Source organism: Crotalus tigris, unplaced genomic scaffold, assembly GCF_016545835.1.
Source record: "Crotalus tigris isolate CLP2741 ecotype Arizona unplaced genomic scaffold, ASM1654583v1 scf7180000018518.1655711, whole genome shotgun sequence".
NCBI lineage: Eukaryota > Metazoa > Chordata > Lepidosauria > Squamata > Viperidae > Crotalus > Crotalus tigris.
In genome coordinates, this window is record NW_024097053.1 from 252,614 (window position 1) to 267,486 (window position 14,873).

General features: G+C 34.0%; 1 protein-coding gene across 2 annotated transcripts in view; it reads left to right on the forward strand.

The window, feature by feature from the left end:
• The window catches only part of LOC120312546 (serine-rich coiled-coil domain-containing protein 1-like), a 549,974-nt gene that overhangs the window by 247,367 nt on the left and 287,734 nt on the right, over positions 1-14,873 (forward strand). The window contains exons 6-7 of one of the 2 annotated variants that reach the window (XM_039353390.1): positions 1,782-1,859; positions 6,448-6,782. In XM_039353390.1, coding sequence (XP_039209324.1) covers positions 1,782-1,859; positions 6,448-6,522 — 153 coding nt within the window. In that variant the 3' untranslated portion in view covers positions 6,523-6,782. Of the gene's footprint in view, positions 1-1,781; positions 1,860-6,447; positions 6,783-14,873 lie in introns of those variants that run through there. The other variant, XM_039353388.1, reaches the window with a different exon arrangement.

The following is a 14,873-nucleotide window of genomic DNA, read 5'->3' on the forward strand; positions in this document are numbered from 1 at the left end:
TCATTTTTTTTCTTTGTCCCTTCTCACAAAATCTTTCAAAATTTTAACAAGATTCTTTCGTAAATCCAATACAGGAAAATTATCCAGGATTACTCTCTTGGTTTGATATTGTGTATCCCTTTTAATTATTCACACATCAGTTAGTTTTGTTTATATACTCAATGTAGCATTTTTTCCCATACAATTCTTGTAGTCTGTCATTTTAAAACCCATTTTCAGATCCATTGCAGATGTCTAGCAAAATTTCTTCCTGTTTCATAACATCTTTTAAACATATTCTATCTATAATGGCAGACATTGTTAAAAATAATTCCTGGATCCATTGCTGACAAATATTAATTACATACAATATTAAACTACTTTGTTCCATTCTTTATTAATAAATCAAATGTAAGTATTCTTCTCCTTTCATTCTAATCTTTAATTCCTTCTGCTTCCCTCTAGTGTCCAAACATCAAGCTCCAATTCTATCATTTTTTTAAACTATTCAAAGCAACACCATTTTCCCATTGAAAAGATTCTTATTATTAGTTTCAAAATCTTATTTTAAATCCACCTGGACTTTTTGTCCATTTGTAACTTTCCAATAATAATATTCTAATCACTTTTGTTGGTTATATTAAAAAAACAACAGCAGTCAACTTGTATTTAAAACCTCTTTTGCTAAGGATGGAAGAAAATTACCCAGTCTTATATAACTTGTTGATCCAAAGATTCCTAATAACCGGAAAGCAGCTAACAAACAATTTTTGACAGTGATTAGAAAAGGAAGTCCATTGCAAGCCCATTGTTCATAAACATGTAGCTTTATCAAGATAGCTATTCCCTCTTCTCCCAGAACTCTAAAGCCACCAAAGACCATTATCTTGCAGACTCTTCACAAGGAGCACTTGTGGGTAATCTCAAGTACTCTCCTTGTCTAGAGAGGGATAGGAAGAGCCAGTCTACTCACCAGCTATTCATTCTGTTGCATTTGTTGGCTGTCTTCTCATTTCCTTCCAAGAAGTCTGTTTAGAAATGTTATTGTGATGATCATTCAAATGTATAATTAAATCTGTAGTAGAATGCAAATTTTATGGAGTAAGACATAAATTAGTAAATTAACATAGAGACAGAATGCAAGAGATTTATAAATGGGCATATGCAAATAACTAAAAACAAAATAATTAATATGTTACTCAGTAATGTGTCAATAAAACTTAGGTGCTTCATGAATTTTATAATTAAGTTTAAGAACATTTAAAGCTGAAATAGAGGAAAGTATGCATTGTAAATGATGGTATGTATGTTTTTTTTGGGGGGGGGGGTTTCTTTATCTTTTCTCCTGATTTTTATTTCACAATCAATTGTCTTTCATAATTTTAGTTCAGTTTTGTTTTCTATTTTCCCTTGGATAAACAAATGGAACAAAGGGTCCATACCTAGTGTGGTGCGTGTAAAACTCTATTAGCAAAGAATATCATGTGGATGTTTACAAAGTATTTTTAATTCTTACATTATTTTGTTAGAAAATGATCCTTTGTGACACTCCATAGTGACTTTCTCTTAATATTGACAATTTATGATTTATGACCTTAGCATCTACCTAAAATTATTTTGCATTAGCAAAATAATATCAGGAGAATACATTCTCTCTTGAAAATACTCACTTCTTTCCTTATAGTTATTGCAGTGGGATATTTTCCCCTTGGGATAGAGGAAGGGGTTAAGTTGTTTTGAGAATGTTAAGACAATCAATTTCAGCCTGACTGACCAGGAATATATCTTATTTTTCTCCACAGGAAAATGCTCGGCATTTACAAAGTGTGCTTGTCTCTCAAGTAGATAAATCCACCCAGACTGAAGTTGTAGGCCATGATGTAAGTAACTGTACTTTATAGGGATTTTTGTCATTTATCTCTTGAATTAATATTTAAATCTCTGCCAGCCTTTTTTCTTGCCACTTCTGTGCTTGTGTATTATTGTAAAAGTGGGCCACCTCGTTCATCTTTTGTTCTTAAATGATTCTTAAATACCTTTTGCAACTGAAAAAAAAAATCTCTGTCTGCTGCATAGTATGCTTCAGTAGCTACATGTTTTAGCAACATTCTTCTTCCATTCTCTAAATTTGCTCTGAGACGAATATGAGAAAATTTGAAATCTTTCTATATACATGTGCGTTTACTTGCTTGTCAATAACCGGATGAACTTATTATGCTTGTAATCATCAAAAGCTCAAATCGTTTTCTTTTCTCAATCTTGTTTCATAAAAGAAAGCCTCCAGAAGTTTGTCAAGAATTTTAGATTCATATTTTAATCACTGGGTCTCAGCTGGGAATACTGTTGGTAATTTAACTAAAATTAGTTGTTTTTCCCTGGTGATAGCATGAACTGCGACTATTAACAAAAATGCTCATATTGATGGAACAGTTAAGAGTATTGGTTTCTCCTTGTTTTTTCTTTAGAATCTGCCTTCAAAGAATATTGATAATCAAAGTTTGGAGAGAAAATCTAAAAAAGACTTACTTTTACTTAAAGAGCATCCTGTTGTTATCTTTTGCTTTTTGGTATCCCCAGTCTAAAGTAAATGTCTGACCTTTGTTGTTAACTCTATCCTTTGATGTGGATTGCTGTCCTGTTTACTTGTATGGAATTTTCTCTTTTTCAAGTTTGGAGTGAACTGCATGGAATAGCTATGTGTGGATTGGTGGAAATTTTTTGTTGTTTGTTTTTGAGGGGATTTTTTTTTTTTTTTGTATAATGTTCATTAAATTTAAAGGATCGCCTTTTCATTAAGAGACAAGGGAATTGGAGGAGATTGTGTCTTAGCACTGTCCACAATTAACACTGATATAGTCACATGGGAAAATGTAGCATCTGAACTATTGCATACACCAATTTTGACCTCTGCACTCATTTGTGGTGCTGCATTGTAGATTTGATTACTCCATTCTTGACTTATTTTTCTATCTATCAGTAGCTCCCGATGATAAATTGTATAAAAATTATGTATAATTTGTCTATAATATGTAGAAAATAACATGTATATACCTATTATACATATATTATATCTCTACATTTTATCTGTATAAAAGGTCTGTAAAAATAACATTAAAATGGAATAGTCACAAATCAAAAAGGGTAATTAATTATGACAGCCAAGAGCACCATCAATTTTACAGTAAACCAGTAACAATAATAATACATCAAACAGTCGTCCAGCTGAAATAAATGAATAAATCAGAAGCAAAATAAGATTACTTCAGAAAGAATGTAATGAGTCTCACTGGAAAGAAAACTTATAGGAGGCACCATCACTGAGAAAATAGTTGTTTTTTTTTCCCCCATCAGTTTAAGATAACTATTTTGCATTTATTATCCATTTTACATATTCTGTAGATTCAGTGTGTTGCTTTCCTCATGTTCTCCTAAATCATTCATTAATTTAAATAAAACATCCAGCTTTGTAGGGATTTTTCAGCTGTATGTTAAGTTGTCTGATTAACCAAATTGATACAGAAGTTTCAAATCTCCAAATGGTTATTATTATTACTATGCATTTCTGTTATTCAAAATTGGTACAGCTTCTTTTTCTTTTCTTTTTTTTTTTAAAGTGTACCAGAGGTACTTTAAGAGATGTTGTGGCTGAGAACTAGTTTTGATTCATTTGCAAAAGGTTTCCTGTTAAGCAGCTTACATAGGATATGTTGGCCCACAGAGTTTTATTGTCTAGTTGAAAACAATGGATGGTTAAAATCATAAGGTCTTGAAATGTTCTGTAACATGTGCTTTAAAGCTTCATATACTAAAATGAAATGCTGCAGAGTTTTGTTACTTTCAGAAAGCTTTGAACAAATTCTTCCGTTATAGAATGGATTCGCAAAATTAATTTTACTGAGCTTTTGTTCACCCTATACCCGGACATCATTTTGATTTCTTATCAACACACTTCCCCCCCCCCGCATGATTATATTCCATTTCACTTCCTACAAGAAAGAGATGACTTCAAGGGTACATTAGAAATCAGAGAAAAGAAACCTCTAAATAAGCTAGATGTGGATAACTTGGGATATGTACATTTAAAGTTTAAAAACAAGTTGGCTTTTTAATTATATTTGTGTTCCAAGACTGAAAGGCATATTGAAATATTCACTATGATATACAATATTGTGTGTAAAAGTTTGATCATTTTCCTAAAATCTGTATTAGTTCTTTATTTTACCCAAGTGGCTGCAAATGTTAGTAATTTCAGTATTTCCCAGCCATGCCGATTTGTACTCCGGACTTTTTTTTTTTTAAAAAAAATCTAGGCTGCAAGATCTAATAAAGAATGGTAGTTATTCAAATGAAGAAACTATTTTAACATAGTAACACTGAGAGGAAAATGATGGGGTGCAGATGAAGAGAGAGCTTCATTGTTTATCCAAGTTTTAATACCACAGCAAAAATGATTTAAAGACGAATCTAATCATCAGGCAAATTTCTGGGTTTATTCAGTAGCTATTTGTAAACATGAAAAGCAAAGCTGGTTTCTTTAATTAGAAGTGTCAATTTAACTTTCTTGTCCTTGCTTTCTTTTTTTCCAGAGATTGCTTCAATAGAGAGATCAAGGTTTTATTTATTTCAGTCACTTGATTTATTAAAACATGGAGAAGAGGGAAACCATTGAGTTTCACTGCATTGGATGACGAAAATGCATGAACTCATAGGGTAGATCTTACTTTGAGGCTTACATGGAGGAACAGATGGGGGAGATCTGTAATGCTTTTCTCATATCCACTTGTTTTCCTACTTCTTCAGCTGTGAATTTCACACTTCACTACATGATGGAATATTTTGCTCTTATCTGTTGAAGAACAGCCAAATATTTGCTCTCAATTGTTACATGTTGCAGGGATTTTTTTTTTAAGATGAGTTCAGATGCATACTCAGTTTGACTTTGTCCATTATGAACCATAAGAGTTGAAGGACAAAATCAGTAAATGGTAGTAAATAGTTTCTGATAAAACCGCTTACAACTGTTGCTTGTATTTCTGGTGGGTGAATTTGGGCCACTCACTATTGCTTCCGCCCAGTCTACCCTCCAGGTTAGGGTTTTTTTGGGGGGGGAGGGGGAAGAAAATGAGAGAAAAAAACTGTGTACATTCTTTCTAGCTCCTAGAGGAAAAATGCAAATAAATCTAATAGAAAAAATAAGACCAAGCAAAGAATATTGGTTTGCTTCTGTGTCTTGGCCAAATTCTCTGACAATTAAAAGATAGCTATTCAGTGCTTTGCGCATCCATATGTGCACACATTGGGAACATCTGAGTTTTTAAACCTATAAATGAAATTCTAAAATCGTCAAAGTGTCTTTTTGCAGTCGAGCTCTAATTAACACATGCATTAGCACAGTTGCCACTGCTGTGCTTTCTGTCTGGTAATTTTTACTAAGCATTCCAAAATAGCTACTATTAGCAGGAGTCAACAACTCACAGGCAACTCACCCTTCAATGCCTCTCTTCCTCAAATCATTTTAGCAATATGGATATAATACTAATAATGAATATTAACCCAGTAATAATGTGGCATCCATATAATATATTTCTTCTACGATTTTATATTTCCATCATAGTGAAGTTGACACCCAAGTTATTTCTAAGCATTTTCTAAGATGTCCAGCTTTAAAAATATTTTATGATCTTGGCCTGATCTTGATATCTTAAAAACGTGCTTAAATGTATTGATTTATTAATATACTGTATAGCTTTCCAACACTTCATTTCAAAATTCTTGTAAATAATTAATAGCCATCTTAAAATATTATTTAATTTCTATTAAAACATACTGTGCATTTATAATAATCCAAAACACATTTCCTTATCCAAGCTAATTCAGAGTAATTAGCATTCCCAATGCATCTGGACTAAATCTGACATCAAGAGAGATATTTTAACATTTCATACTACCCTGCCCGTTTGAGACAATTCCAGTTCCTTTTTTAATAACTTAGGTTGTTTTTTTTTTTTAAAAAAAAAAAAAAAAAAAGCTTGATTAAGCCAATCTAAAATACTAATATTCTTGTTAGTCCTGGAATTTTTTAAAAAGTAGTGTTGGCAATGGTGGTGATGATGATGGTGATTAAACTCAGAGCATAGGTAATTTGTTATTAGTTAATTAAGCATTAATTAATTCACTTTTCCACTCTATACTTGATCATTCCCTTGCTCTTTCTGTCTTTCAAGATCTTTTTTTGGCATATTTATAGTGTTTTAGATGCCATTTCAATTATTGTAGCACAATCCTACACATTTTAATTATTATTTAAGTATTTATGGTTATAATTTGTAAAAATAAAATAAAATATTTTTAATTTAACTTTCTTAAACTACAAAGGATTGGTAACAATTGTTCTTTTATGTCTGTTGTCAATTATACATGGACCTTAATATTTGAGAGTTCATTTGACGTTCTCTTCTTCTTTTTAAGGCCCTGTGGAATTCTTCATGTATTGACGGTTCAGTTTACAAACCTATCAGCATCTCATTGGTATCAACATTTTAACTGAATAAAATATGCTTGGATACAAGCAACATAGACCATTAATTTAATCCTCTCTTATTTGCCTGTATAAAAAGGAACCTGCATTGGCTTCATCTGTTTGACCTTTTTAATGATATCTCTGGAGGGGCAGGGTGAAAAATCCTTATTTAACAACAATCACAAAATACTCTACACTATTCTCTCAACTGCGTTAAGCAATAATTGTTCAATGATGACCAAATTTTGCAGAATTGAAATAAAATACAATTGTATTTCTATTACTTGTGTACATTTTATTTAACCTTTGGGGCAAGAATACTAGATAGATATAGTTTTATTGCCCTGGCTTCTATAAAGTGGGATGATGTAATCTGCCTTGGACAGCAATGTGATGGAAGAAAAATTGTGACATACAAGAACTGATGCTAGATACATTATTTCAAGATTGAATGTTAGATCGAGCAAGAAAAACTAAGGGTATCACAACGGCTTGCACAAGAACTAACACTCTGGATCCTTCACATTTCAGAATAATCATACAGTGAAATAAAACATAATTCAATGTTAATCTTATATAAAAGATTTATCCGTGATAACCTTTAATAATCTGGAAGGAAGTGGACTGCAGTTTTTCTTCCTCCCCAGCAAGTTTCTACAATATGGTGGCCAATTGTCAATTTTGGCTTCATTTATTGTTTTGCGTACAAAAATATAGAAATACAGAGGCTTGATCAAAACTGGATCTGCAAAGTGCAGGAAATCAGTTGTCCGGGCAGTTCAAATGAACATGCTAAAGCTTGTTTATTATTATTTATTGCATGCTAAAGCTCTCCAGAAGAATCTGAACTAGCAACAGTCAAAGCAAACTGATGGTAGATTAGAATCAGTGGAATTCAAGGTGGGCTTGGATGGGTGTGAAAGGACTTGAGGGTATGAAGGGACTTGAAATTGATGACACATTTGACCCCTCCTTTGGGCTCTGCCTGATCATCTCCTACAGAGTCAGGTGATTCCTTCCTTTAATCCTTTCTATCCAGGGCGAAAGCCATGCTGTTGAAGCAATTCTACTTTGTGACCATTTTTGTGACCTCACTACACATCTGGAAATGAGATAGGGAAGTATCCATTGGTAACCCTGATACTGAATGATACTCAGACTTTTGTTGTTGTTGTTCAATTTTGTCTGACTCTCAGAGACTGCCTGGACAAGTCCCTGCATTTTTCTTGGCAAGGTTTTTCAGAAGTGATTTTTACCATTGCCTTCTTCCTAGGGCTGAAAGAGTATGACTGGCCCAAGGTCAGCAGCTTGCTTTGTGCCTAAGGTGGGATTCATGACCTCCTGTCCTTTCTACACTAACCATAGTTCAGGTCAATTAAATTACATAAGTGATTTTTTTAATGACCTAATCCCTTTTATCGGAGTGGAGTCAGGATGACTGGCTGGATGCCCTTACTGATGCTTATGTGGAGTTTACAGCAGATCTTTTCTCTTTGCGTCCATCTGTCAGAAACATCTGTCACAGTCTAGGATTGAACTTTCAACCTTCCAGGTGGAAGGCAAGCATCTTTACCTCTATGCCACCATAAATGCATTCCATGTTAGCATATAAACATTATTTTCTAACTACAGCAATGTAAGATAGATGATAATAAGAGGATTTTTTTAATCCTCATAATTTTAGAACAATTATATTTGAGAGCCTGTGGATCAAAATTATCCACAAAATGGCACCACATCATCCAGTTGCCCAAAATTAATATTGGAGAGAATGATTCTATGGTATGAAATTTAACAGCCCATTCAGAAGGACTCTGTACTTTCTTTTCCTTTTTTGTTTTGTTTTCCCTGGTACAATTCTAATATCACTAATTGCTGACAAGAAATAAAATGCATGTAAGGCCATGTTTTCAAAGTGCAGGCTATGACCTTCAGAGTAGTTGTGAGACAATCAGTTGAGAAGCGACAGAGCAAACCTTGCTTGCAAATCTTTCCCGGGCAGACTTGATATATAAATATGCCAAATGTAAAGGATTGCAACAGTTCCAGAATCTTAGCCAGATTATTTCTCCCCCCCCTTTTTTTTTTTTTACATAGAAATATGTTAACAGAAGTCTGTTAAGCTATTGCATGAGTCACCCACTTTTAATACGTCAACACCTTGGTTATCATTATGATGAAAAAACATGAGTAGAATATTGTATAAATTCCCGAAGTAGCTTAAGAGGCATATTTTCACTCTGAACCTCAAATCTAAATGTTTAATCTTGAGATAATAACGTGACAATGTGTTTAATATATTCATGTTCTTTAACCTCTCACTAAACCTCTATGAAAGCACGAATTAGTAAGTCATAATTCAAGTTCTTAGTCAGAAAAAATTTCTAAAGGTTTATATCCCTCCTATTATTTTAGAAATTTAGAGGCAGACAATTTGACATGTGAAATTTCACTGTGGCCCTTTCAAGGCTTGATTTTGGGGTCTCTGTGGGTCTGTGTTGCCTCAAGTATAATTCTATCCATATGGAAACAGTTGCTTACAGGAAAAATAAAGTTCACAAATGAAGGCAAATATAAATGTCCTCAGGATGAGGTTGCAGGATCCAATCCAGGACCAGAGATTTAATCTTCTGAGCCCACCCTTAGGAAAATTCCTTCTAATAGAGAGGATAGGCTCCAGCATCAGTCTGAAAACTCTGAAGACTAAACCTCTAGTCCCGAGATTGGATCCTGGGAGATGAACCTCATTCTTTCTTATTGATTACAAAAATAGGAACAAGATGGAAGGACAAAAAAAAATAATCAACAAAACAATCCTTCATTGGTGTCAATAGTGCTGCAAACAGAAAATTAGACAATATATCATTTTTACAATTCTGTTTTGTTTAAAACACATATAAACTTAATGTTTACATACACTGTATATTAAACCAGAATCCCCGAAATTCTGGTATACCTGTGGAATTGCTTAGACGATCAAATGAAAGGAGTACTCTTATCCTCTATGCCTGAATTTTGGTCATGGCAATTCTATAATTCTAGTGTAACATGCTTAGATGACCCTTCCGTGATCTTTCATCAGAAATAAGGCATTCTTGTGTAATGCTGGTAACATTATTCGCTTAGACTCTGGGCTATCTCCAAATGCATCCTGAACAGCTACAGTTCTTCCTCCTCTTCCAGTGGCTGGTTCCTTCTGAATCTCACTAGAATTCCTCCCCCCCCAAAAAAAGATATACCATATATTCCGGCGTATAAGGTGACTGGGCGTATAAGACGACCCCCAACTTTTGAGAAGATTTTCAGGGTTTAGAAAATATACACCAGAAAATACAGTACAATATTGAATTTCTGTTTATAGATGAGCACAATAGGAGCTCCATTCCTTTGCTGCTAGAAAGCTTTGTCCTGTTAGTGCTTATTTCTGTAAAAAAAAAATAGGGCTGGCCACTAGGGGACAGATTGGTTTTAAATTCAGAGAACAGCTACCCGTATATTCCTGCGTATAAGATGAACCCCGACTTTTGAGTAGATTTTCAGGGTTTAGAAAGTCATCTTATACACCGGAAAATACAGTATCTTTGCAGATTATGCCACTAGGGGACATTGCCTTCCAGAAGGCTTGTAAAGATTTTGCAAAGTTCCTATGTCTGTCTAGCAATTCATCCAGGGAACAGGGAAATTCATCTCTCTATATCTGTGGTGGGTGTAGCTGTTTCTCAGTTGTTTTCATTGGCTGCCTAATTGTCACCAATATGGAGCCTGAATATTGGAGGAAGGGGGAGGAAGGAAGGCTCAATGCTCAGAGAGACTGCTAACATTCCAGTCAGCACCATATTATCTGAAAGAGCCTTGACCATTGAGATGTGTTTGAGTTGACCACCCCTAAAGCCTGGACCACCCCCAGAGTGAACATGATTTCCAGGCCCTCCATCCACAGTTGGTATTCAACAATGGGGATTTTGCTTTGAAATATTTTCTTCTTTTTGGGGACAGCTTTCCCCACCAAAATTCTCTGATGATGGAGATTTGACTCCCTGTGTCAATTAAGTCTCTCATGGCTGGGGTCTTGCTATTGAGTGCAGTCAGTTGTATCTTCTTCATTAAGAGAACCACTTTTCTGGGGTGTCTTCTGTCCAGACCTTTTCCAGATACTAGACTTCTGTGAAAGACTCAGACTATGTGTCTCTAGCCAAGTATCTCCTGCTTGCTTCTCTCCACCACAGGCCTGATTAGCAGAAAGGTCAGTTATCAACTCACATAGCAGTACACCTATGTTTCAAGGCTAGAGTTGACCATCTTCTCCTCTTTTGTACAACAGCAACTGTACCTAGCAACTGAAAACTGCATGAACAGAACATGGACAATAATATGGAAACACATCATTTTCCAGTTCATTTATTCTTCTAAGATTCTTTTCAACTTCTGAGTCTAGCCAAAAACCTTGGAATTCCCTGGTGGCTCCTATTCAAGTATTAATTCTCCCAACCTTGCTTAGCCAAGCACTGAAATTTACTAATATGTTTATTTTAAACACGGTAAGCAGCCAATATATAACTGGGTGCAAGGAAGATATTTGTGACGGTGCTTCCCTATTTTAATTTTGTATAAATAGGCAACCACCTCCAAGGATTTTTACCAAGTTTGGAAAATGTGGAAAGGGCAAAACTAACCTCAGCCTCTTCCACAGTTCCTTTAAAAATGCTGTAGATAGATAGAAAGTATAAATACCTCTCTCACATATCCACACTTGCTGAGTTCCTATTGACAATATCCGCCCCTGAAATTTTATGTTACTGAAGGCATGATTGCTGTTCACATTATTAATGTGGCCAGAAGAAAATGGTTTATGTTTTGCACTGCAAAAATCATTATGAAATATTTCTCTGTTGCTTCCAGGCATTTGCAATAAAAAGCACAGAGCTTCCTCCAGATTATAGTAGATCTTTTAAGCACTCTCATCGCAGAGAGAGTTCCACCAAACTCAACAGGGTGTACTTAACAGCTCAGTTTGATTAGATTGTGGTGTTGATCTGCCTCTTTCTATATTTGATGTTTGTTTATCTTACCTTTTCCACTTCCTATTTCAGTGTAAAAAAATCTGTTTGAAGTGCTTTAAAGTCTTTGAGGAAACTTAAATATTTTACTGTTATATAGTGGCGATAATGAGAGCAAATAAATAAATTCTGGCAACGGGCAAATCCTGTAATGCTGAAAGCTGGTTTCCTGCTGAGTTGATGGGTGCTGTTTGTTTTGATCAAAAAATTTAAAGGATGCCTTAATTGGATTTTTAAAATATGTTTGTTATTTTACTATTATTATTGGCAGCTCCTTGAGCACCATGTACTGCTGGAAAGGGGAGATAGTAGATAAAAGTAGTAAGATAACTTTCTTGATTATTGATTGATTACCAATTGAATTGAGATGTTGGATCATTGCTTCTGGATGTGCGTAGTAGAGAACTGAACAAAATTTCACCAAGAGACACTGAAAAATAGATAGGCAATAGACACAATTTCTCATTGGCTTTTACAAGTTATTTGGATACTTTCCATCATTTGTTATGTTCCCATTCTTTTTCTGTCTCCCAAAACTATCAGCTTGTTCTGAAGCACTGTATAGGATGTAAAATAGTGGTACATAACATCCATTATTAATAGCAAGCTCCACCTTTAATAAATATCACTGAATATATTTTCCCAGGAGAAATTAAGCAAAAGGAATAGAGATTATTAATAGGGGATTTATTTATGGCTCTGACTTAATGTGCAACATTTCTATGCAATGATATTGATAGTCCTACCTTCACTGGAATAAGTACCATTTTTAAAAATGTCTGAAATAGAAGTAAGAGAAACTGATATTTTGTTAGGTTTCTTACCCTCTGGAAATACACGTCGTCCTCATTTAGTGACCTTTGTTGGGACCAACAACTCAGTCATTAATCCAAGTGAAAAGTGTAGCTGCACTTACAACTTTCATTTGTATTTCATATATCTAATGTCCTGAGCAGGTTTTTTTCTCCTTTGTTTAATATCTTTTTAGAGTATTAGATGTATTATCTGAAACCTGTAACTTATAGAAATAAATGATGTATATGTTTATTTCTGAAATGAATATTGATTTAGTTTGAAAACATAATATTGGGGCAAAAGGATATTTCAGAGAATGCATGCAAAGGGGAACATCTGGAAAAGGATAATGTCATGAATACAGATCATAAAAATAGTTTGGAAATGTACATCTAAAATAAATTAGGATATATCAATATATATACATCCCTCAATTTAATTTTGTGTGATTATCTAAATTGGATGCCGAATGAAACATCCTTTTTACTTATTTCGATTATAAATTATTAATTATAATGCAACAGGTTATAATCATCTTCCTTGAATCTAATATTGGCCCCAAATTAAAATGTATAATTTAATTGAAGCTATTTTTTAAAAATCTCCCATAATTTGAAGAGATTATGATGTACCATACTCAAAGCCTATGTTTGATTGAAAACAGTAAGAATAATTGTGCATTTAAGCTGTCCTCAGATACATAGATATCACAGTTTCAACTCCCCCCAAAAATATTTATAGTTTATAGTTTTTTTTAAAAAATAAACTAATAAATATTATGGATAATATAAAAGATATAGTATAGGTCAGTTGACATTATTATAGCATATAATCACATTTTCCGAATAGCCTTAATTTCTTAATTTTTAAAAATGTGCACAAATGTTTCGGGTTATATACATATAGGTATACAAGATAATGAGCCAAAACAAACTTTCAGCAAGAAAATGATTGTCCAAGAAGAAGTGATATTGACCGGTCCCTCCCCCCCCCCAACAGATGAACTTGTAGAAGGCAGCAGTGATTTGATAATAGTTATGGTATCTTGTATTCTAAACACAAGATACCTTAACTATTAACAAAGTGAATTAACAAAGTGGATTACATACGTGCCTCCTTATAATTACTTTGTGTGACTAGGATTGAGAAAGCTGCATAGGCTAGTGATTTTTAATAGAATGCCTTTAGATAATTTTTTTGCTTTGGTTCTACTTAGAAATCATGTGGATAAAAAGGCTATGTGCTTCTTTCATTAAGTTTAAAATAAAACACCTATAAATTTACAAGAGAAAGAAATTATTGGTTATTATCTTCTAGCTATGAAGTTCCTTTTATTCATCCAACATTTTTGAAATAAAAATTAAAACTAAAATATGGGATCCTATGACAGATCTTGGTTTTTTTCCCCATTTATCTTTAAATATTACTCAGAAGAAGATCTGCTGTTACTTCCATTCTTCCTGAGCTATACAAGGTACTTCAGTCTCAGGGCATGAGAAGTTCCACATTGTACATCAGAACCAATATATTTAATACTTTCAACACCCATTAGAGTACAGAGACGCATATCAGAACTTAGAAGAATTCTATCAGCATATATCATACTGTCTGCAGCTTACATAATGTAAGTAATATATAATGGGAAAGTTACCACAAGGTTCAGTTTGATCTGTTTTTTCTCTCTCCTGCATGTCAGCTGTGTAGCATATGTACATTTTAATTTAGTCAGTTTTATAATTCATTTATTCATTCTTTGGTAACCTAGGTTCCTGCTTGTTAAGTACAAAATGGAACATCAACATTAACGATCTAACAGGAAGACTGATAGATTATAAAAACAAATTTTGGTCAATAATGCATTGTTTTGAAGAAAAAAACACGCACTGAAATATAATGTATTTGGATGGCTCGAGAGAGAGTAACATAAAAATATTAAATGATATCAAAGTAAGATTTAAAACTTAATATAAAATTTAATAAATGTTATTAAGATATATTTGCTTTGTGTGTCATATGGCTCTTTCTAACTTATATAAAGTCATTAAGTAAAGAACTGGGGACTGGTAAACACATGGACATAGATCAGTCATTTTATTTGAGACTTAATGATTTATAAGAGTGGGAACTTTCTGTCTGTGATGACACTACAGTAACTACAGTATATGGTATATACAGAAACTACAGTATATGGCATATACTTTTCCAGCTCATGAACCTTGAATAAGAAGTTTTAGAATTTTCTAATGAACATGGGTATTTTCCTTTGGACTTTTGCTGCAAGTAGCTTGGACTGGTCAGTGAAGTGTGGCCAGCCTTTCTCCTGTCAGGTTAGAAGGCTTTCCCCAAATCGAACAGAATGATTGCCATCATTCCAGAGTCGCCAGGGCATCCTTCTTTTCTTCGCCGCCTCTCCGGGGCGACTTAGACCCATTTGGGGTCCCCTGGCAAGGTGAAATTAGCCACGGGGGTGCAGAGATCCGCAATCCCACAACTGGATGCTACCGTGCAAAACCGGAATTTTT